This window comes from Dryas octopetala, chromosome 6 (assembly GCF_963921425.1).
Source record: "Dryas octopetala chromosome 6, drDryOcto1.1, whole genome shotgun sequence".
Classification (NCBI taxonomy): Eukaryota; Viridiplantae; Streptophyta; class Magnoliopsida; order Rosales; family Rosaceae; genus Dryas; species Dryas octopetala.
The window spans coordinates 8,331,380-8,354,884 of NC_141371.1; the positions used below are offsets into that span (position 1 = coordinate 8,331,380).

General features: G+C 34.8%; 2 protein-coding genes across 2 annotated transcripts; one reads left to right on the forward strand and one right to left on the reverse strand.

Annotated features, from left to right (window-relative positions):
• Positions 1–6,219: 6,219 nt before the first annotated feature.
• On the reverse strand, positions 6,220–8,967 carry LOC147281985 (uncharacterized). Its single transcript, XM_086248147.1, has 3 exons — positions 7,887–8,967; positions 6,714–7,751; positions 6,220–6,338 (listed from the first exon to the last, which is right to left on the reverse strand). Exons 1-3 carry the CDS (start codon positions 8,965–8,967, stop codon positions 6,220–6,222), a joined length of 2,238 nt encoding a protein of 745 aa, XP_086104273.1.
• An 11,901-nt stretch (positions 8,968–20,868) lies between these two features.
• GRF3 (growth-regulating factor 3) lies at positions 20,869–23,363 on the forward strand. Its single transcript, XM_086248824.1, has 4 exons — positions 20,869–21,242; positions 21,433–21,624; positions 21,711–22,071; positions 22,719–23,363. Exons 1-4 carry the CDS (start codon positions 20,999–21,001, stop codon positions 23,161–23,163), a joined length of 1,242 nt encoding a protein of 413 aa, XP_086104950.1. The 5' UTR covers positions 20,869–20,998; the 3' UTR covers positions 23,164–23,363.
• The last annotated feature ends 142 nt before the right edge of the window (positions 23,364–23,505 follow it).

The following is a 23,505-nucleotide window of genomic DNA, read 5'->3' on the forward strand; positions in this document are numbered from 1 at the left end:
TTATCAAATACCTACATGCATTTATACATAAAACAATTAATGTAGCTTAAAAAAAATCCTAAGCAATTAATTTTTTCAATCATATGGGCTTACTTTATTATAAAACAGAAAATATTAATTACTATGTAAAGATTTAAAGTATATTTATTTAAAATACACCTGTACAGTGTAGACAAAGATTTCGTTTGGGCTTTTCAGCTACTTGGTCTCATACGAATCTTTTCTGAATCTGGGTATTAAAGTATCAATCTACTCCGTCATTATCAAACGGGTTTTTTTTTTTAAAGCCCAAATATTAAATAACCCTGACTGTGCGGCCCAGTTGAAAAAATGCGGTACCAACGCGGCCCACTTTTAAAATGGCCCGGAAGACTCGCAACAAAAACCATTAAAAAGCAGCAAAATTACGGGCCCTGCCACCGGTTCTTTTAACTATCCGTTAATTGCCATAACTGCAATTAACCTCTTAAAACGTCTTTAAACTGTATTAGCAGATGATTATAATCAAAACAAAATCACAGAGCCTTCTGGAATCACAAACACGAAGAACAAAAACCGTTTTCGATTGCCTTGAAGAATAAAAAACCACAGACCTATTCTGAATGAGAGATTCAAGCAAAGAGAAACAACACCTGGTAGCTACTGACCACCATTGTCGAGGAAGAAGAAGAAGCGACACCCAATTTCTACCTCAATAGCTACTGACTTCCAGGTACAATTTCTTCTACAAAACATTACATATTGAACCGAGTACCAAAAACAATTTTCAACGAAAAACCTAGACCCATTTCAATGAAAGACAGTATTGTCAATATCTACTAATAGCCATAAACCCATTTCGATATTTACTAAACGGTTGCTTTTTAATGGTTTTCCAGACTCGAAAATAGAAGGAAACCCTAATAACTACTGACCAACATTATCCAAGAAGAAGAAGAAGAAGCTACCTCAATAAAACATTGAAGAAGAAGAAGAAGCTACTGACAAACAGGTACTATTGGCTTGCTTGGTAATATATGTCATTGTCTGGTTAAATTGCCTATGTTTATGTAATATTCCCCAATGTCAAATATGTGGGATACTAATTGATCTATATGCATATGGTAGTCGTCTAATTGATATAGATTAATATCTAATATGTGGGATTCTAATTGTTACTGGCTGGTAGTAACAATTAGAATCTCACATTTGGTGGGATTCTAATCATTACTGGATGGTAGTAAAAATTGGAATCTGACAAATTAGATATCTCCACTACCTATGTATTGCCACTGCCTGGAATTGTTACTGGCTGGTAGTAACAATTGGAATCTCACAAATTAGATATTGGCACTGCCTATGCAGATTTTCCAATGACAAATATGTGGGATTCTAATTGTTACTGGCTGGTAGTAACAATTGGAATCTCACATTTGGTAGTAACTATCTGCTTTATTGCAGACTGGGGCATTTGGTTAGACTTAAAAACAGTGTTGCATTTGAATTGTTACTGAGGGAAAACAGTGAGGATACTTAGAACTGAAAAGTGGAGGAAGTGGAATTGTTACTGGCTGGTAGTAACAATTGGAATCTCACATTTGGTACTAACTATCTGCTTTATTGCAGGATTCAAAGAAAATGGCCACAAGAAGGGCAACAACAAGTGCACAAGAAAAAACCATTATACCAAAACAGTCCGGAAAAATTCAGTACAGGTGCAACATGGTTGCATTCCAAAGTGCTATGGACAAAATTAAAGATGACCTGACTCCCAAGGCATACGAAAAGCTACAAAAAACACCTTTTTGGCCACTTATAAATGCATTTCGTAATGAAATGATGGGAAGCAACCCTGTGAAATCAGATGACGGTGTTGGATTCTTCATCCAAGCATACAACAAGGAAACAGAGAAGTTCCATTTTGGTAACAAGGAAGTAGAACTTACAACAAGTGACATTGCTGATTTATTTGGGCTGCCAGAATTGGGAAATGAAGTTGTTTTGACAAAAAAAGGTTTCAAGAAATCCAAGTTCATTACAGATCACTTTAAGGATGATGAACAAAGGATAAATAGAACCTCAGTGCAAAATGCTCTCTATAAAGCAGTAGAGGAAGGAAAACAACCTCAGACACCAGCAGGGAATCAGAAAACTTCAAGGAAGAGAAGACTGAAAGACAACAGTGACGATGTTGTACGTCTGATAATTTTGTACTTGTTGGCTACTTTCCTATTCCCAAACTCTGGATACCACCTTGCTTGGGACTTGGTCAAGCATGCTGAAGACTTGGATGGAATGGTACATAAAGCATGGGCAAAGGGAGTGCATGATTACTTGCACAAATCATTGTGCAAAGACAGTAAATCAATGGCTGGTTGTGTTGTTGCCATACTGGTAAGCACTAAACTGAATTCATTAAATATGAATGTATTATTTTAGACACTATGTTTAACCATTTTTGTACGATTTTTCTCTTTGATGAATTCCAGTATTGGATATGCAAAAAGACAAACATCATTAATCCAATCAAGGGCAGAGAGGAGGAAACTCCTGGCATAGTCAAATGGGATCTGGATGATCTCAATCTCAAGTTGAAACATTACACACTTGAAGACTTTGAGGTAAAAAAGCAAAACAAAATATAGTTACTTTATACTAGTAACTATTTTCAAAACCAAAACACTAACAATCTTCACTTTAAATTGTGAAGAACATGTTTGATGATGAAGAAAGAGGGGAGAAACCAACTAATGAGGAAACATGCCGGCTAGGAGACACAGAAGAATCAGAAGAAGATAAAGATCCACAACCGACACTCCAAGATTGGTTAGATAAAAAACACAAAGAGGAGGAAGTGGAAGTAGAACCGTCACCGTCACTCGAAGCTTGGGTAAGAATTCAAAAATAATAACAAAACGCCACTGCATATTTATTGTGCATTTTTGTTCTATAAGTTGCCACTATTAGACAATAACAAACACCTGCAAACCAGAAATTGCCACTGCCTATGCATATTTCTAATTGTTACTTCCAGTTAGTAACAATTGGAATTTCTCATATTGGGGTGTGCCTATTTCCTACTGTCAAATATGTGGGATTCTAATTGTTACTTCCAGGTAGTAACAACTGGAATTTCACATATTGGGGTGTGCCTATTTCCTACTGTCAAATATGTGGGATTCTAATTGTTACTTCCAGTTAGTAACAATTGGAATTTCTCATATTGGGGTGTGCCTATTTCCTACTGTCAAATATGTGGGATTCTAATTGTTACTTCCAGTTAGTAACAATTGGAATTTCTCATATTGGGGTGTGCCTATTTCCTACTGTCAAATATGTGGGATTCTAATTGTTACTTCCAGGTAGTAACAACTGGAATTTCACATATTGGGGTGTGCCTATTTCCTACTGTCAAATATGTGGGATTCTAATTGTTACTTCCAGTTAGTAACAATTGGAATTTCTCATATTGGGGTGTGCCTATTTCCTACTGTCAAATATGTGGGATTCTAATTGTTACTTCCAGGTAGTAACAACTGGAATTTCACATTTCCGTTTGTAATAAAATGCCACTTTATCAAAGTAACAATATGGCAAACACTAACATTTTCTTTTATGCATGCAGTTAGACCGCTTTGAAAGTGAGCAAATCAGTAGGGGGAATAAGAAGGACATGGAAGAATTCCGTAACATCTATGAAGAAGTCATAAAGGAATTAAAGACATTAGTGGTAAATGAAGATGAAGATGAAGATCACAATGAAGATGAAGATGAAGTCATTGGCAAAAAATTGATTAAACAACTCACCACTTACAATGCCATACTTGATGAGAAAAATGCTAGTTATTGGCAAATGGTTCTCACTGCAAAGGAAGAAATTGGGAAACTCAAGAGTGACAATTATGAACTGAGCCAAGAAAATAAGAAATTGAAAATGATGAACAACAAAGTTAAGCAATTACTCAATGAAGAGAAAGAAAAGAGAAGAAGTGATATAGAGGAACAACAAGTCCAAGAGGCCAAAACAAAATCACTCTTTGAAGAGATTGAGAAGCTGAAAGAAACAATTTCAAGACAGAAAGAGATGATAGAGAAGTTGGTTAACAGTGGGAACATTGAGTGCCAAGCACAAAGGTCAGGCCCACTTATCTCACCTGAAAGAGACGAGCAAATGGAAGGAGAGCATCCAGCTGAAGATTCTTTTGAGCATCAACATGAGCCTCAAGCTGCAAGGACTCCTCAACAAGGGCATACAGCTGAAGACTCTTCTGAGCATCAAGATGAGCCTTCACCATCTTTTGCCTTTGAGAATGCTGCATCAGTTCAATTAACTCCCAATCTACCTGCACAGAATCAACCTGAACAGTCTTCTCCCTGCCTTGCAATTGTACAATACTCAATGCTGGGAAGGTTAAAGGAGAGAGAAGACAGAGTTAGGAAGGTTGATGATATATATGAATACAACTTTGAACCAAGGAAGAAGAAGAAAGCTGCAAGAAAAGACGTACCAGAATTGCCACACAAAACAAGAAAGATAATGACAAGAGCTGAAAAAGGCAAAGGAAAAAGTGAACAACCAAACTTTGATTTGGACCTGGACCTGACACAAGAAGATGATGACCTGACCCAGGAAGGTGATACAGACTTAACACAACAAGCTGCAAAAAGACCAAATCTCGAAAACATAAAGTGGTCAAAGTATCCGGTCTTCAAATTATTGAATGAAAGAGTTCAACAACTCCTAATTGAATTTTGGACAAATGCCCCACACAGGTACTATTGCATTTTTATGTTGAATTTTAAAACACCTGATTGCCACTGCAAGGCAGTAACAATAGCTTAAGCTACTGACTACAATATACTGTTTATGCAGCACCTTACTATGGCAGAAAGGAGAAGGTGGAATCAGTGCAGTCTCTAGACAAGATGTTCTAAACTTGATCATGGACAATGCAGTGACAAACAATGTAAGACCAATTTCTACACAAACTCAAATTAATTTAAAGAGTAAAAATTATTGTAAACTACTTAACATTGTTTAAATCTTGCATACCAGATGATTGATGCATTTGGAGAACTACTGCAAGAGGAAATGGACAAAATAGAATCTGAAACACCTGCAAAGTCAACATTCCTCACAACCTTTGCTTCAGTAAGTTCATTTAAAACTTCATTACTCAAAATTAACCAAGACTTCATCATTGTTACTGACAGTCAGTGACAATTCAATAACAGATTAAGGATGCAGAAGATGATCAGTTGGGGATAGAACAATTCCTTTTTGAACCTCTCCTTAATTGCTTGGGGAAGTCGGACAAGATATTCATCCCAATGGTCACTTCTGAAGCTTTTCATCACACACTACTTGTGATGGACAAGGATGCGGGAAATTGGCTTCACTTCAACCCCATGAAGCAAAGAAGGATCGAGATGGATATATGCTACAAAAAAGCCCAAAGACTGGTATGAAATGTGTTTAGATTTCATAAAACTAAATTCTATGGACTTAAAGATTGATATGAAATGTGTTTAAATTTTAAAAACAATGTACTTTAAAATGCAGAAAGCGCGCGTGGACAGCTGGATCTATGTCATGCAGGAAGTAGCGGATAGTATTCTAAAATCAAGAATAAGAAGAAAGCTAAACAAAAGAAGCACTGCAAGAGAGCTCAAATTCACTGAAGTTGAGCTCACAGATGACAATGAAGCAACACTCAGATGGTTGAAAGACTTCAGCAATGACTACGAACTTCACCAATCTAAAATTTGTCCACAGCAGTCAGAGACATCGTAAGTCGTCTACCATATGCATATAGATCAATTTCAACAAAATTATTAAAAAAATAATCTTAAACTGATGCCATTCAATTTTATAATTTGCAGATTGGATTGTGGGGTCTTTGTCATGTATTATATGGACAAAGTTTCAAAAGAAGAGCTGAATAACAACAAAATCACAAAAAAGGACATTCAAAAGTTCAAAGCAAATGTAATTGAAAGGTTCATTAACCATGAACAAAGCTGGACTTCGCAGCAACTTCAATCCTTCAAGAAAATCCAGATGAAGGACTGATCACACTCTGTGCTGTGCCGAAGAAGGACTTTACCTACTGCTTTTTTATGTTTTAAAATTCAAGTTTATGTATTTTTGTTTCGAACATATTGCAGAATTTTATTCCTATGTTGAACTCTTTTGTCTTTTTTATATTGAATTTTAAAATGCTTAACAGGTTGACACTGTCAAACGATGGAACAATATGTGATTGCCACTGCCAGGCAGTAACAATATGCAATTGCCACTGCCAGGCAGTAACAATATACAATTGCCACTGCCAGGCAGTAACAATATGCAATTGCCACTGCCAGGCAGTAACAAAAAACGTGATTAAAACAGTAACAAGGGAAACACAAAACATGCATGGACTTCACAAACCACCATATTAAAACAAGCACAACAATTTAAAATCATAAGAGTAACATAAACAAAAATTAAGAGATGAAAAAATATCATTTCCAAAAGCCAAAACAACATAGTAACAAAATGTTACTATGCAACTGTAACAAAAAATATCTATCCAAAATATCATTTACAAATGGGCTCCTATTAATCAAGTCACATATTGCCAATGCATAAAATTTCCTCAATTGTTTAAAACCTATAAACCAATAAACTGTCACGCAGTACCATTATTACTAAAACCTAGAGCAACCATAAAACTAAATTGGCTCTCTACATGTCTTCCGGTTATGACCATCAGGTTTTCCGCAGCGACTACACTTTCTGGCACGAGCAGCTTCTTCACCTATAGACTTCGCCCTCTTTGTCTTTGGCCTACCACAAGGTCTCTTAGTAATAGGAGGCTGAACTATCATAGCATCTTGACTAAAATCATATAATGCTTGAGAAATATTTGGAACCGGAAAAATTGGAAACTCATAAGAACCCTTAAAAGACTCCGTCTTGAAATAACTGTCAATGAAACTGTACATTGAAGCTCCATGTCTCTGAATGGCAGCAAAAGCATGAGCACAAGGGAAACCTGAAACACGCCACTCATGGCATGAACAAGTCTTCTTTTCCAAATCTACACACACAGTCACCTTCCCTTCAACTTGGTAGACATGAGATGAAGATCGAATCACCTTCCAGTGCAAACCAACTTTGGATCTCTCTCTCAACTTCAGTTCCAAATTAGGACAAAGCTCAGTAGACCACGATTCTGCCTCTATTTTTCGATTTGCCATATTCTCCATCACTTTGGTTCTAATGCCTTCAATCATATCTAAAATGGGGAGGGACCTCAGCTCCAAAATCCAAAAATTAAATGACTCGGACACATTGTTGCACATTTCCCCATACCTGTTACCTTTAAAAAACGCATTAGACCATTTTTCATATGGTGCTTCTGCCAAAAAGTCAATAGCAGGACGACCACCCTCTGCCTCCAGCTTCCCAGCAGATAAGTTAAATGCCTCCTCAGTACGTGCATAAGCACAACACATGAACAAAAATAAAACCCTCTCACGCATATACTTATTGTGTGTTGTCGGATACCTATTTGCAAGGTTACGTTTCAAATGCTGAAAACAAAAACTGTGAGGCCAACCCGGAAAAACAGTAGCAATAGCATTGATGAGACCAGCATTCCGATCAGTAATGAAAGTAACTATCCGCTTTTGAGGAACCAAAACATCAGCCAACCTTTCCATGAACCACGTCCAATTATCTTCAGTCTCCGAATCCACAATTCCAAAGGCAAGAGGATAGAAACCTGCAAAAACAAAGCATTATAAGAAAGCTACTAACTGACAGTAGCAATTAAATCAGACAGTTTTAACACTTCAAATCACAATGAAAACAAAACAAATTCACAAAAAACAATCACATTAAAAAGCAAATAAATTACCTTCATTTCCGTTCTTTCCAGTAGCAGCAAGCAATTGGCCCTTGAACTTGTTTTTCAAAAAAGTACCATCAAGAAAAAGCATCGGCCTACATGCCATGAATCCCTTCTTGCAAGCACCAAAACAGATAAACAGCTTCTGAAAACGTTGTGTCTCACCATCCACTTGCAATTTCGCAACAGTACCATCATTACTCAATACCAAAGATTTCAAATACCAAACAAGCTGCTTGTATGACTCCTTGTCATCACCATAAACAACATCTTTTGCCAACTCCTTAGCATACCAGGCAGTACGGTATGACACATCTAAACCATAGCTATTTTTAATGTCTTTCACAATATCAATTGGCCTCTTCCCAGGATTAGACCTAATATCATCAACGACAATACTTTTCACAATACGAGAAACCAATCTTTCAGACTTTGTTTCCCGAATCACACCACGACATGTGTGAACATTATCCAAATGCCTAATGTAAAAACAACCATTGACTCTACAAAGATACGCCTTTACATGCCAATGACAACCATCAGAAAGCTTCTTAAAGCACTCAGCATACACACGAGTTTTTTCATTTTTAATATACACAAACTTAAAACCCATCTCAATAGCATACTTGCACAACTTCTCCCTAAACTCAATGACACCACCTTCAAATCTTTGACCAACACCTTCAATATACCCTTCCCAAGCCTTGGTCAAATAAACCTTCTCCGCCTCAGCCTTATAACACCCTAGATAATCATTTTCAACAATTGCTGAATCACTTGTTGAAATCCCACCACTATCAGCAGAACACAAAGAATTGCTACTAGAACCACTGTCAGTAACAAAAATATCAACTATTTGAGCATTGAATAATGACAAACAAGTAAACAACATCTTCAAGTCCTGATCATCTGCCAATACACATCCAGATTGACCGCCAAGAACATATTTCAACACAAACGAACCAATCTTCAACATACTAAACTTTGTGCAAATCAAATTGCACAAACCACAAAAACTCCAACTAACAGACAGTGGCAAAACCACAGTCTGAGAACAGTAAATAACCCTCGCAACGAAATTTGAATCCATGATACCTAAAAAAGCAAAAAAAATAACCAAAACTAAAAAGTTACGAACATGCAGTAACAATAACAATAACAATTCAAACAGTACCAATTCTAATAACAACAACAAACACAATGAAAAAATAAAACAAAAGCCACACCCTAAAATCATTAATCAAAACAAAAAACAAACAGATTCTAAACGTAAAAATCTTCAATCGATGTAAAATTCCATACATACAAAAATCAAAAATCAAAGAACAATACAAAAACCATACCAGATGAAGCACAAACCGAGAGACAGAGAGCCAAAAACAAACAGATTCTGAATCGAAAATCTTCAATCAATCAATCTAAAATTCAAAAAATACAGAAATTGAAATCAAACAACAATACAAAACCCATACCAGATGAAGCACAAACCGAGAGAGAGAAAGAGAGAGATAAAGAGAGAGAGAGAGAGAGAGACAGAGAGAGACAGAGACAAAAACCATACCAGATCGACTACCCCAAGCTTGATCGATCGAGTAACGAAGCTCAGTTTTACGAGCAGAGGCACAGAGCAACTATGATCCCGCGCATTCAAAAATAACGATTTATAACAGTAAGGGTAAAAATGGCATTTGAAAGAAAACAGTGGACCGGAAGAAAAATAAATGGGCCGGCAAAGAGACAACTGGGCTGCACAGGAAAACAGAAAAATCAATAGGGCTGCACAGGAAGCGCAAGCCCAAAATTGGGTGTTATAATCATTATCTTATTATCAAACACATACATTAATATATATCTGAGGGATCGAGGGTGCACATTGATTAATGTAGCTTCAAAAATCCTAAACAATTTATAGCAATCCTAATGTTTCTTTGTTTTCAATCCCAATTATGCAATTGTCACTCACGAGAGGGTGATCTAATAAACATTAGGTTGCCATTGCATGCATGAATTAGTTTTTTTTTTTTTTTTTTTTTCTAAGAAAACAAAACCACGAACCGGCACCAAAGCTATCAAAGTCAAACGCTATAAGGACTGAGAGAGGGAGAGAGATGCGTCAAATCCGAGAGGAATGCTTAGAATGACCCAAAGTATGCAAAGCATGCATGAATTAGTTGCATATGCCCTAAGATACGTATTTTTGGAGCCTTTCAATTTATGATCATTTGAAGTTTGTTACTATTAGCTTGATACATATTATTAACTCATTTTTTGACAACTTATTAAGCTTTTTGTGTAGAATGGTTGTCTAACATAGTATTAGAGTCTTGTTTGCAGGAGATTTTGAGTTCAAATCTTCCATCCCCTAATTTTATCTATCAGATTGATACATGTGCTACAAAATTATTAAATGTCTAAACTTAGGTCATCCTAAATTTATTCTTTCTTCATAAAAGTATTCCATTGCAACAGCCCGCCCATAAGGGCAAAACACAAGGCCTAAGCCTCCAACAGACTAGACACACCAAATTACCAAAATAACAAAGGGTAACGTTCAACAACACATGAGAAGGGCGTAGTAGCCCAAAAATACTTAAACGGAGTCTTCAAGAACCCAATACTTACCCAAAGGCCAAGGCACCAAAGCCAACAAAAATTCCCAACAAACCCAAGTCCTAACACTCTCTTTGCAAATCAATATATATGAACTATGAAATGTGTTATTATTATTATTATTATTACTATTATTTGAATGACTTCATAAAAATCATTCTTTTGGAATGACCATTTCAATGTTTGGTTCACATATAAGACTTTGTATTTAATTAACAGTCCTTTTAGTTATTTTTCAAAAGACTAAAACTGGTAGTAAAATTTGTGCTGTCGTCTTCCTTTTTTGCTCCGAAGTCTTATAATTCTTCTAGACAAGTCCATGAGCTGCCTAACTTGTGTTTGGGGTTATAAGGGCTTCGATATTTGAATTCAAGACTAACCCAATCTTTTCCATCCAACCTACCCAACTCAGTGGAGTAACAAAGCTATTAATTCAAAAAGCCCACATTTTGTTTAAACTAGGATAAACTAATGTGAAGCCCAACTTGTTTGGTTCAAAATCTTTGGGTTGAGTTTTGTTTATGATCAGAACTGGGCTCATTTTGGATATAAGCCCAAACAAATATTGGTATTGATCTTATTTCTTAGCCCAAAATTCAGATGGTTTAATGATCTAGAGAGATAGCATGCCAATCTTGAGAATCAGATTCAAAGAACTGATGTTGTTGATGTTACTCAAGAATTTTTAAAAAATAGGAAGAGACTAAAAGCTTCACGTTGATTTACATTTCCCCAGTGGTAAGATTCAAGAAGCCAATAACAACACCAACACAAACATTAACAATAGTGAGTCAACGACCCCAACTTTAGGGCATGTTCACATATATTTTGCTTCTATATCGATGTCGAGTACTAACGGGGATTTTGCTATGGTGCAATTGTGCAAACACTATATAGTATGCGGACACATTAACGACCTTTGAATTCAGACGAGTGCGTCTCTTTTATCTTAGGGGGTGTTTCCAACTCAGATTTTAAAGGAATTTAATAGATTTTAAAATCCATAGAATCCATCAAAATTCAAAAAAACTGAGTAGAATTTTCATGGAATTTGTTATGTGTAAAAAATGCATTCAAATCCATCCAAATCCATTTAAATCCTTCACTTATCGAAATCCATGACTTTTTGATAACACCTGGATTTCATTGGAATCCATTAAAATCTGAGTTGGGGACACCTAAATTTCATTGGAATTCATTAAAATTTAAGTTTGGGACACCTAGATTTCATTGGACTTTTAAAATTCAATAAAATTTAAGTTAGGGACACCTCCCTTAGTGTATAGATTATGGACCTTTAGATTTGTATATATTATATATTTCATCTGCACCATAGCTGATCTACCCTAACATATGTATATGGCTAATAGCTTAGGCAGTTAGGCTACACTTAGAACAAGCTTTTTACATTTTGATGAATGCTATCTACTTTTCTTTTGGCCTTCTTTTTTATTGTTCTTATTCAGCCGTGCCGTTGATCAGAGAGTCTCTCAAGCCACCAAAAAGAGAGAAAAGAAGAAAAAGCTTGAGTGAACAAAATGTGATTCTATAAAAATGAACACTATGTTACAATCAATGACCAAGCTTATATCTTTTATACAAGAAATGATTAAGGCAGCAAAGGAAACCAATTGCTAACTAACACTAACAGAACCAATTATGTTCTAACAACTAGTGCCATGTGTCAGCTAAACATTGGTTGACTAAAAACTATTTCTTTAATACTATAAAACCAATCATGCACTCACAGCTGTACACCAGCTTATATCTTCAACATAATCTCATAATAGGAATTATTTTTAATTTAAAGATCATTTATTCAAAAAATTAAATAAATCGAAAATCGTTTAGTTATGTAACTGTTATTAAATAAATAGACGGTGAATTTAATTGTTAAAAAATTATTTGTTTATTTAATTACAATTTTATAATTAAACTATTTTTGTTAATAAAAAAATATAATTAAATTATTTTTAATTTGATTAATTTTTTATAAAAATAATTTTAAAAAATAATATAAAAAATAAATAATTCTAATAATAAAAATAATAATAAAAAGTTGAAGAAAAAAGTATATAACATTTCCCTTAAATTTTAATCTAGATCAACTCATTCAACCTACGGTCTTTGAAAAACAAAATCCTGTGGAGAGCAACTTCAACCAACCAAAAGTAATGCAGTAACTTCAAACCATCCCAAAATAAAAATAAAAATTACAAAATTGTGGTCCCATTTTGATCATTATGAGCCTATCTAATCTATCTGTTGTCGGTCCATGAAAAAAGCAACATTTAAAACTAGCTTTCCTTTTGTCATTTCTTTTGCCTCAAATTGAAATAAACTAAAAATTTCAAACAAGGAGATTTGACCAGTCTGTAATGCAGTAATGGTGCCTTGTTACTCCTATTACTCCTATGTCCTAGGCTCCTAGCCGGTCTTTGCCCAACAATTCTTCTGCCTCGTTCCTATCTGAGTAGTCAGATCAAATGGACCTGTTACAAAAATAATTTATTATAATCTACCAATAAATTGATTATTTTAAGTCATTATATCAACTTTATTTTTTTTTTTCAAAACCAATACATCATTTATATGTATATAAATAAGGAAAATTTAGAATATATTTTATTTTATGAATTTTTCTTAAATTAAAATCTATAATGATTTATGATTTTTAATTAAATTATTTTATTTTTTTTCTTTGATGGCTTTATATTAAATTTTAACTCTGAAATTTTGGGCGAAGTTAAAATCTAACATGCAGTCTCTATAAAACTCACTCTACACCTTAAGAGGAGAAATACCCTTTAAATCAGCTTGAAAAATCCATTAAGGAGCTTTTATATATAATTAGATCTAATAATTTAAAACTATATACTATTAGAAAAAAATAATAAATGGTTAGATATGGTATGCACCGCGTATCCTGGACTGCCCATAATTTATTCCTGCCCATTATTGGTTACAAAGAGAGAGGATCATTTTTCTGAAATAAGAGGAAAACCATTGGTAGAGCTATGATGCTATCCTACCAATAGGAAAACACCTTAGATTATAAATGTCTTTGTAGGTGAAATTAGCAATGTTCCTTCGAGCACATCAATTACGGCTTCACCGATAACCCTCACATGTACGGTCTACATAAATGTTAAAAGTGGGAGAATGAAATTGGCAATATCACTCTCTTCCAACTACTCAAAGATTTATAAGATTTTATATTATTAAATGATTCAAATTAATAACTTAATAACATAATATTCTATACTAACAAAAAATTTCCGTTACCATAAGCTACTATGAGTACATATACTCAAAACTTTTTGAAAAAAACGCTAAATTACAATAATAGTTTGTTAACTTTACTCCGATTGTTATTTGAGTTTGTGAGTTTTACTTTTAAAATCTATGGTCCACGAACTTTTTCACGTTACTCATATATGTCAATTTTATTTGTACATGACAAATATGTGTTTGACTAATAGTGATACTTTTACTTCCCAAACGCAACTCACATGATGATTTGACAAAAATTTAAATAAAATTCACAAAAATAATTGAATTGAATAATGTGAATTTAAGTTTAAGTTTAAAATTTAAAATTTAAGTTTATTTCTCATTTCAATTGTAACTGTTGTTATAAATTTATAATTGAGGCTTGAAAAAATAAAGCAAAGAAAAAAGAAATGAAGATGGATAACCTCGTGAAAATAAGTCGCGTGAAAGCACGTGAGGGGAGAGGGTAAGGCGCTCGCGTGCCGGCGTGCCCTTCTTTATCCTACAGAAAATGTCGAAAAAGCCTGGGACCCACGTGAGCAGCTGTCTGTGAAGCTTTTTCTGACCATTTTCCCTGACATTTTCTGTCACTGACGTATGCGTGCTCAGACATGTGACCACCTTTTTTTAATGTTTCAAATTTATTATTGTTTTTTAACATTTTAATATTTTTATAGTCCCTAATAAAGACGAATTAGATGACGTGGAGAGCTGGTGTGGGCCCTGACCCAGATCCGTACGTGCAGTGGATCCGAGATGTCTTTGGCCAGTGGGCACTGGGCAGTGCGTGGTCTCGTGGTAGCGGGTGTGGGTTGACATTTGTACCCCTGGGAACTGCCAAATTCCCAAACAAAATTGTTTTTTGCTTCGGCCCAAAGTCCAAACCCACATCACAATTTCAAGTCAATCTCACATCAATTTCCGTTATCTTTCTTACCGACTTTGAGCCTCAGAAAATGTTTTTTAAACAAGAAAAAAAAACACATCTTTGGAACTTGGTTAAGCATCTTATTAACAACCATAATTTAGAGGTAGAGTAATGCTGGATGCAACATATTTATGATCACATAAATTATCAATTTATGTACTGGCCAAAATTTGAAAAACAAGTAATATGGAATATTATTTTTTAGTATCATCGAACACACATTTTTTAATTTGAATTTTAATATTGTTTTGATCGACAAAGATGTTAGATTGATCGATTGGTCGACATTGCAATATGTTTAATTTTTAGGGTTTTTTTTCATATTTAGTACCTAACTTTGACCATTGTCTTAATGTGGTACCTAAACTTTTATTTGTCACAATTGAGTACCTAAATTTTTATTTTGTGTCTAATAGGTACCAAAATGAATTTCTGTTAAAATTATCAACAAAAGTTAGGGAGAATATAGTCATTTCAAAAAATTTATATTTTAATTTTAATTTTTAATTTTTTTTGTTTGTTGTGTGTTTTTTTTTAATAATTTTAAACATATAAAGAAAATAATTAACATATACTTTGACTATATTGCCCCTAATTTTTATTGACAATTTTAACAAAAATTCATTTTGGTACCTATTAGACACAAAATAAAAGTTTAGGTACTCAATTGGGACAAATAAAAATTTAAGTACCACATTAAGACAATGGTCAAAGTTTAGATACTAAATATGAAATAAACTCTAATTTTTATCTTATTCTCCACAACATTTAACTTCATAAAATGTAGAATTTTAGAGCTTAGATTTTAATTTTTAAATTTTAGATGAAGTTTAAATTTAATATCTAAGCAAGAAATGAATTCTTAGTAATAGATTGAAGCTAGATTGCGTCACTGCAAATGTTTGAGAGAGTCGAATTGTACCAGAAAAACTCTACAAATTGATATGTACTAAAGTATCGATTAGTTATCACATTGATTAACCAGTCAATGCAGCTAGAAAAATATGATTATTTTAACATCTTTTCTTAAGATGTATTGTCTCATTTAAAAAATCATTTTATAACGTGTCTGTTATCTTTTTAACTTGGAAGTTGAAACTGGCAATATTATTTTATATTGCATGGAGAACACTAACTTTATTTAATTAAAAACAAAAAGACTAGGAGCATGTGATTGCTCGGTGCCTTGCCTTGGTCTTATCTTACATAGTTACGTGATCAGGAATCACGACGTACAATTTTTCCACACAAAATTGGTTTCTGGAGAAAGTATTTCAAAGAATATTTACATCCCCCAAGGTTTATTGTCTTTTTATATATATTTTTTGAGATTTCAAAAATTACACGTATACCTTTAAATTTTTAAAATTATTACATATAACCTCTTACAAGAGAAAAAAATAAATAAATAAAAAAGAAAATATTTGTATTGAGGTTGGACCTTACACCTTAAGTAATCTTATTAGGTCATTTAACCCCTTAGCATGCATTTTTTCATAATTTTTCATTATTCTTCGTTTTATTACAGAGGGTTATATATACAACAGTTTTAAAATCTCAGAGAGTGTATGTGTAACTTTTAAAACTTCAAGGGTATATATGAAAAGACAATAAACTACTATAAGGATAATTAACTCGTATCCCAAGATGGGTATCCTCCTAAGCCTAAGCCTAAGCCCAAGCCTTATCTAAGGTGTTTAGTAGGACAGCTAGCTATATATATTCAACTAATTAATGTTTTTCTTTTGCTAACTTGAAAAATGTGAATATTGGGGTTAATATAGACTGGGATTTTCTCAAGCAGTCAAGCATACTAACACTGTAACACATGGTTTGTTTGGCTATGCCGCATATAAAAAATAAACTCAGACTCTACTTTGTAGTTTGTACTTTGGTTTTCATATAAAAATATGAAAAGTATTTGGTGTAACATAATATTTCTTTTTTGGCCAGTAAGTCCTATGTTTAACATAAAATTAAGATATAAATTTAATGTAGATACATAATTATATATGTCATTTCAACGAAGTCTACAAACTCTAAAATATTTCAAATATGCACCAAATCTACTATCTAAATTGAAAAATGAATTTCCGTTCATCGATTTGTTGAGAGATTAGTTAAATGCCAGTTTGAATTTTGCTGACGGGGATTAATTGGCGACGTAGTGACAACTCAACATGCCTTTCCCGCCAAATGTCCAACGGGCCCACACACTCATCACCTCTTTCCTACTCGTCAATCGCTCTCCTGACTATTTAGTCTCTCAAAAACATCACGTTTTCTTCCAAATTCGAATTTAAATCTCTTACCTGTGTTTGACAAGCGAGAAAGATATGATGAGTTTGTGGGCCCGCATTAGGGGTTAGGTGGACAGGTGTCGCTGTGCTGCTCATTTGACGGGAAAGGTTTGCTGAGATAGTGCCACGTCTCAGCAAAAGTCAAGTTGGCATTTAATTGTTCTCTTAATGAATTAATGGACGAAAGTCCATTTTCAATTTATATAATAGATCGTATGTATATTTAAAATATTTTAAAATTTATATATACCGTTGAAATGATATATATAATTATATATGTAAATTAAATTTATGCCTAAAATTAATTATTACCTTTCTTAGTAATTTTTTTTTTGTTTTTTAAAGTACAACCCCGGCTTATTTATAATTAGAAACAAAGACAATAAAAGAAGCTGGTAGCACAGCAAGTGAGCAACCATTAATCAGCAAGTGAAATGACTTGACTGGTACCACAGCAGCCAAAATATGAATCAACCCGAGGTTCATCATTAACTCTGAGTTTAATTGGCAATGAATGAAAAAGCAAGCATACTTTCTTTTAAGACTACTGCTGAAAGCCTGAGAGTCCCCAGCCACCAGCAGCTCCATTGCAACAAGAATAGTTTAGAAATTACAACTGAACTACTGACGGCATGCATGACCCATTGGCCCTCATTTAATTCATAGGTACAAGTAGTAGTGTATATAACTGTATACACAAGTTTGGTTTGGTTAAAAAAAGCTGTGCAGTAACTGTAACTGACGACTGTAAGGAACCAAGAAAGCTTCTCAGTAATTAAAAGCAATGATTCTAAATCTGAAAATTCATAAATGGTTGTAAGAAAAAAATAAAGAGTATTATATATAAAAATGATTTTGGTAACTAGGGAAAGCCTGCATGCATTGGGCTAGCTAGGCAGAGAATTTTGTCAAAGGCCTAGAGTTATAGGGAAGGTAGGTACCAATGGGTGTGGGTATTGAGTTGTCACATCAATACAGAAAATGGGTAGTTGGTCACATCAATCCAAGACATTAAAAACAAGAGAGAGAGAGAGAGAGGTTGGTTCAAGTGGACTGGTTGGGTTAAACACTTAAACTTAAACCCTAAAGAGAAATAAGAGAGAAGAGCATGCCCCCTACCCACCCACCCCTTCTACTTGTACAGTTCTACTTGTAGAAATGCTATTGCTCAACAGCCTCAACCTGTAGTCTGTGCCTGACACTGTCCACTAACTTCTTGCTTTACAGTACTTCTCTCATCATTTTACTTCCCAAACTTCTTCCATTGCTCCCCTCTTGTTTACCACATTGCCCTTGCTCACTTACCTAGTCAAATATTAATAAATATATTAGTTGTGCACATATAATATATTTTGATAGTTAATTTTTTATTTTTATTGTAGTCAATTTTCTATGTCATTTTATTGTATATATTGTATTTTACTTGTGCTACATTATGCATATGCAGTGATATTTGTCATTTTTAAACTGAAAAGAAAAATGGTACAAACAAGGGCTCCACTTCCTCAGCGGAAAGTCTCATTTAGAGGTTATAACAAGAAAATGAATAGTAAATTCAAGATTCAATATATGTTAAATTTATATAAAAATTTTAGTTAAATGATGCTAAGAGAAAATATCATGTTATAAGTTGCTAAATAAGTGTTAAAGTACAAGTTTTGTTATTATTAATTATTATTATTCTTTTGATCATAAACTAGAGTTCTCAAATTAGGGCTCTTGGCCAAAAGAAACACTATCCTCAAGAAAGGATAGGAGATAACCATGGGAGCTTCCTCCACCCATATAACATGTTTAATTAGCAACTGATAAAGAAAATTGAGATAACTATGAGTTGTTTTATTACATACTCTCGAGCGATATTGAAATGAAATAAAAGTAAAGCAATGTAAAAATATATAAGATTCCTCCAACAATTGCATATTCAAAAGTCAAAATCAGAAGTAAAACGATGTTATTTACATGTCTACTATAAATTTATATTCTATTAATCATGAAGTTTTTCTTTAAACGTCTTATAATATAATAGTGTATTTTTCTCCAAATATCTTATAGTATAATAATATATTTTAGTAGACTACTAAAAGATACGTGTCTTGATACTCTCTTTAAATAAACAAGACACATATCATGTTTTAATACTCCATCATTTCATTTAAATACCCATTGCATTTCAATTTCCTTTCAAAATTAATTCCAATGAACCAAACACTACTTTAATGATTTAATCAAACATTCTGTTTTTTTTTTTTTGATAATGTAATCAAACACTCTAAAAAACATACATATAAATGCATACTACATGTAGGGGCACGCCAACAATTAAAAACAAAATGTCGGGGTAGTTGGGTAAAACTAACCTCCCCACATTAGGATGCACAGAGGTCAGAACTGTGGAGCCCACATTTGGTGCCCTATTGTTATGGCTTGACGTAAGTAATTAGCTTGATTTTCAATCCCCCTCTAAGCTAAATTCACTTATATTTGTGCAGCTTTAGACCCATTCAGACTCTATCAGTCTATTCTATTATTAACTGACCAAAAAGATATTATTTTTATTATTAGACTAACATATGGTTTCATTAGTTGGAGAATGATGATAAACAGAAAACAAAAAAAAAACCAAGTATTGGTCTAATGACATTCCTCCTGATACAAAGTGAAGAGATCCCAAATTTAATAAAACACATGTCATATTCTAAGTTGTGGGATGAAAATCCAAATGGTGAATAAGAAAAATGATATTTATTTGCATACGCATTGTCCTATTAACCAGTAGATTTCCATCACATTAGTCGAGGCCTGGCATATGTCTCATTGAAGTGCTTAAAACAATTTGTGCATTATTCTCAAAAGCATTATATCCAAGTCTTGCTCTTGTATCGTGGTGAAATTAGGTTTGGCAATGACTAGTGACCATGTATAAGGTGTAGGGAAAATAAGAACAATAGGATTTGCAAAGATAAAAATAGACTTTCCAATGTGGTGTATGTTGAAAACAATCACTCACATAGTTATTTGTAAATTAGACAACTAAGATGTTTATTTAACTTTCAAAGAAAATCGATGATAATACAGATATTATGTAATCAAATTTAATAAAATTTATATCTTAAAAATAAAAAAAATAAATTCATTGAATTCAAAATTAAAAAACTCATGTGTCATGTGCAGTGTTAACATATCTCCTAATTTGTTGTTATTTTAGCCTCATTAATCTCTTGTTGAGATTATTGGAGATGAGCTCTTATATGTTAGAAAAGTAAATTTCTGTTTGGATGTTGATGTAAATGAAATTTTAGATGAGGTGTCTTTGGGGCAAAACTAACATACAGATCATACTCGTACAATATGAAAAGAAAAGAACATAAACCTGGGAATTAGTTTGAATGAGATGGCCACTGCAATGTCGGCTTGACTCTATCTCTCTATTTTTCCCATTATCTATATCATCTGCATATGCCCCTTGGGTTTAGTTTTGCATAATGCTTAATTATACATAATAAAATGGGAAAAATTAAGCCTAATAAAGACAGTGTAATGCTATTTCCAAAGCTCAAAGCAGAGAGACAGAGAAAGACTGCAGGTTCTTCTCTCTCCCTAGCTATCTATTACTATTTGTTCCAGTTGTTATTAATATATATATTTTTTGAAGTTCTCTCTCTTTTTTTTTTCTCTACTGTCTTGTCTGACTGTCTTTTTCTCAAGTGCCTCAGGCTTCCTTCACTGCCCTTAAACAAACTTTGCAGGCTTTTTCTGTCAGAATGTGAGGTATCTGCCAAAGCTATAAAAGAACCCACACAAGCCTCTGCACCAAGCTTTCTCAAACTTTCTCTTCACATAAACATAAAGTCATAAACCCAACCCAAGTACCCAACACCTCACCACCCCTAACAACACATATTAATAAAACCAACCAAACAAAATCCATAAACAACCAAACTTTAAAAACCCAACACCACTTCTCTCTCTCTCTCTCTCTCTCTCTCTCTCTCTCTCTCTCTCTCTCCATGGACTTCCATCTCAAGCAATGGAGAAACCAGCAGCATGAGTCAGAGCAACAACCCTCTGCAAAGATACCAAAACTTCTCCTTGAGCCCCATCAACAGCAGCAGCAGCAGCAGCAGCCAGAACCCCCATCTGGGTATGCTCTCCCTTTGTTTGTACCTGAACCAAACAGCAGCAGCAAAATCATCAGCACCCTGTCAGCATTTTCTGAATCAACCCCATCTGCAGCTTCCACCAGATTCCCAAGTAAGAAAATATTTCTCTCTTTATTTCCCTTTTTTTCTTCTGTCACAGAGAGAGCAACCCACAAAGTTAATTTATGGGCTAGCTTGTTTGCTTTAAAGATCATATCTTTGTTACTACAGTTTTGTGAGAGTACTCATTCAATATTCAATATTCACTGGTCTCTTTGCTTTTGGTTTTGTCTGTTTTCTAGAAATGGGGAGCTATTTCAGCTTGTCCCAGTGGCAGGAGCTTGAGCTGCAGGCTTTGATATTCAGGTACATGCTGGCTGGTGCTGCTGTTCCTCCTGAGCTCCTTCAGCCAATCAAGAAAAGCCTTCTTCTGCATTCTCCTCCATATTTCCTCCATCACCCTCTTCAACACCACCCTCATTTTCAGCCTGCTTGTAAGTACTAATTAATTAAATTATTAATTAAACTCATTTCAGTTATTAATTAATTAAACCCATTCATGGTGATGTGGGTCTTTTAGTGTTGCAATCTGGGTACTGGGGAAGAGGATCCATGGATCCGGAGCCGACCCGGTGCCGGAGGACTGATGGGAAGAAATGGCGGTGCTCCAGAGACGTGGTGGCTGGGCAGAAGTACTGCGAGCGCCACGTGCACCGTGGCAGAAACCGTTCAAGAAAGCCTGTGGAAGTCACCACCACCACAACCACCACTCCTGCTGGTGGAGGAGGGACTCTTAATGCTGCCATCACCACCACCACCACCACCAACCCCAACTCTGTTGTTGCCACGTCATCATCCTTGGCTACTGGGTCTGGTGGGGGACCCCATTTTGCCCTTTCTGGGTCATCCCCTTCCATTGATCTGCTCCACCTCAAACAAAGGTAAACAAACAAACCAAAGCAGACTTCTTCTTCTTCTGTTTTGGGTTTAATTAATTTAATTTTTTTATTAGATTAATTAAAGCTTAGAGTATACTTTCCTTTTGGACATACATGTTTATTAAAGAGCTAGATAAATATGTGGAAATTGGTTTTAGGAGTTAATTTTCAACTTGCATGATTGACCCAGAAAAAGAAAATTGAAATTAATAGCATTCAATGAAAACATTTAATTAGGTGATAGATTTTCCTGAGGCCCCCCCTTGTCCTTCTCTCTTTGTTGATGTTATTAGAGACATGAAACTTTGTAAATGATATATAGAATCGCATGGGCCCTGCTAGGTAGGCTTGTTGTCTCCTTTATAGTACTGGATCTCAATAAAGGCATGGTTATAATGTCTCAAATCTAAGCTAACAAAGAGTTGCAGCCTGCAGGTTCCATTTACCAGCTATGCCCCCAACATTTTCTTGAGCTTTGCCTTATGCTTTTTCAACCTTTTCTTTGTTTTTAGTTGAAGACATTCCAAATTTGAGACCTCTTCTAACAAAAATAACAAAAATGAGAGAAATATTGCTAGTTGGTACCCTTTTTTCTTGTTATGCAAATAACACGTTACTTGCTCTCACATCCTCCTCCTTGTCAACTGTAGTTCCTCAGAGTCCAAAACTGAGAACAGGAACCTCTTCGAACCCCGCAGTGAGGTCTCGGGCGGTGCTAAATCCGACAGCCATATCTTGCGGCCTTTTTTCGATGACTGGCCGGGACAGCTCCAAGAGCCCGACAATGCAAGAAGCAATGCGAGCGCAATGAACTCTGCCACCTGCCTCTCCATTTCGATACGTGGAAATCCCTCATCGGATGTGTCACTGAAATTGGCTACTGGCAATGGAGTCGAGCCCGGCCAGCAGGACAGCCACGCCGAGCGTGAGCAGCCGCAATTGAATTGGCCGACCGGATGGGGGACAAACCAAATGGCTTCCATGGGAGGACCTCTTGCAGAGGCACTCCGGTCCTCCAACTCCAATTCACCAACCAGTGTTCTACATCAGTTGGCCCGCAGCACTGCCTCTGAAACTAGTTTCATTAGCACCTAAATTATCATATCAGAATGCCATCCAGCTGCTCTTAGTTGCTTGTATAAATTGCACGCATTATTTTGTTAACCGGACCAGAGTTGAGTGCATGTTTAGCCAAGAACAACTTTGTTGCTATTCTGTTATTGGGACCTTGAATTTGAAGGAAGGCTGGGTGATCGACCTTATTGGTTGATATATAGCAACATAGCATAGAACGAGACAAATTATAAATGGAAACAGATGAGTGTGAAGTACAACATAATTAACAAACAACTACTCGCAAAGCCAAACTCTTGGAGTTGATCTCAAACGGTGAAGGCGATGTGTTTTAGAATTAGGATAGTTCAATGATTGAAAATT

Excerpts from the sequence above, each read along its gene's own strand:
- GRF3 (XM_086248824.1), top strand. The coding sequence starts at position 20,999 with ATGGACTTCCATCTCAAGCAATGGAGAAACCAGCAGCATGAGTCAGAG. Across the intron at positions 21,243-21,432 it reads AGCTTCCACCAGATTCCCAA|AAATGGGGAGCTATTTCAGC; the intron begins GTAAGAAAATAT and ends TCTGTTTTCTAG. Across the intron at positions 22,072-22,718 it reads CTGCTCCACCTCAAACAAAG|TTCCTCAGAGTCCAAAACTG; the intron begins GTAAACAAACAA and ends TGTCAACTGTAG.
- LOC147281985 (XM_086248147.1), bottom strand. The coding sequence starts at position 8,967 with ATGGATTCAAATTTCGTTGCGAGGGTTATTTACTGTTCTCAGACTGTG. Across the intron at positions 7,752-7,886 it reads TGGAAAGAACGGAAATGAAG|GTTTCTATCCTCTTGCCTTT; the intron begins GTAATTTATTTG and ends TTGTTTTTGCAG. Across the intron at positions 6,339-6,713 it reads TGGTCATAACCGGAAGACAT|TGGCAATTGCATATTGTTAC; the intron begins GTAGAGAGCCAA and ends ACTGCCTGGCAG.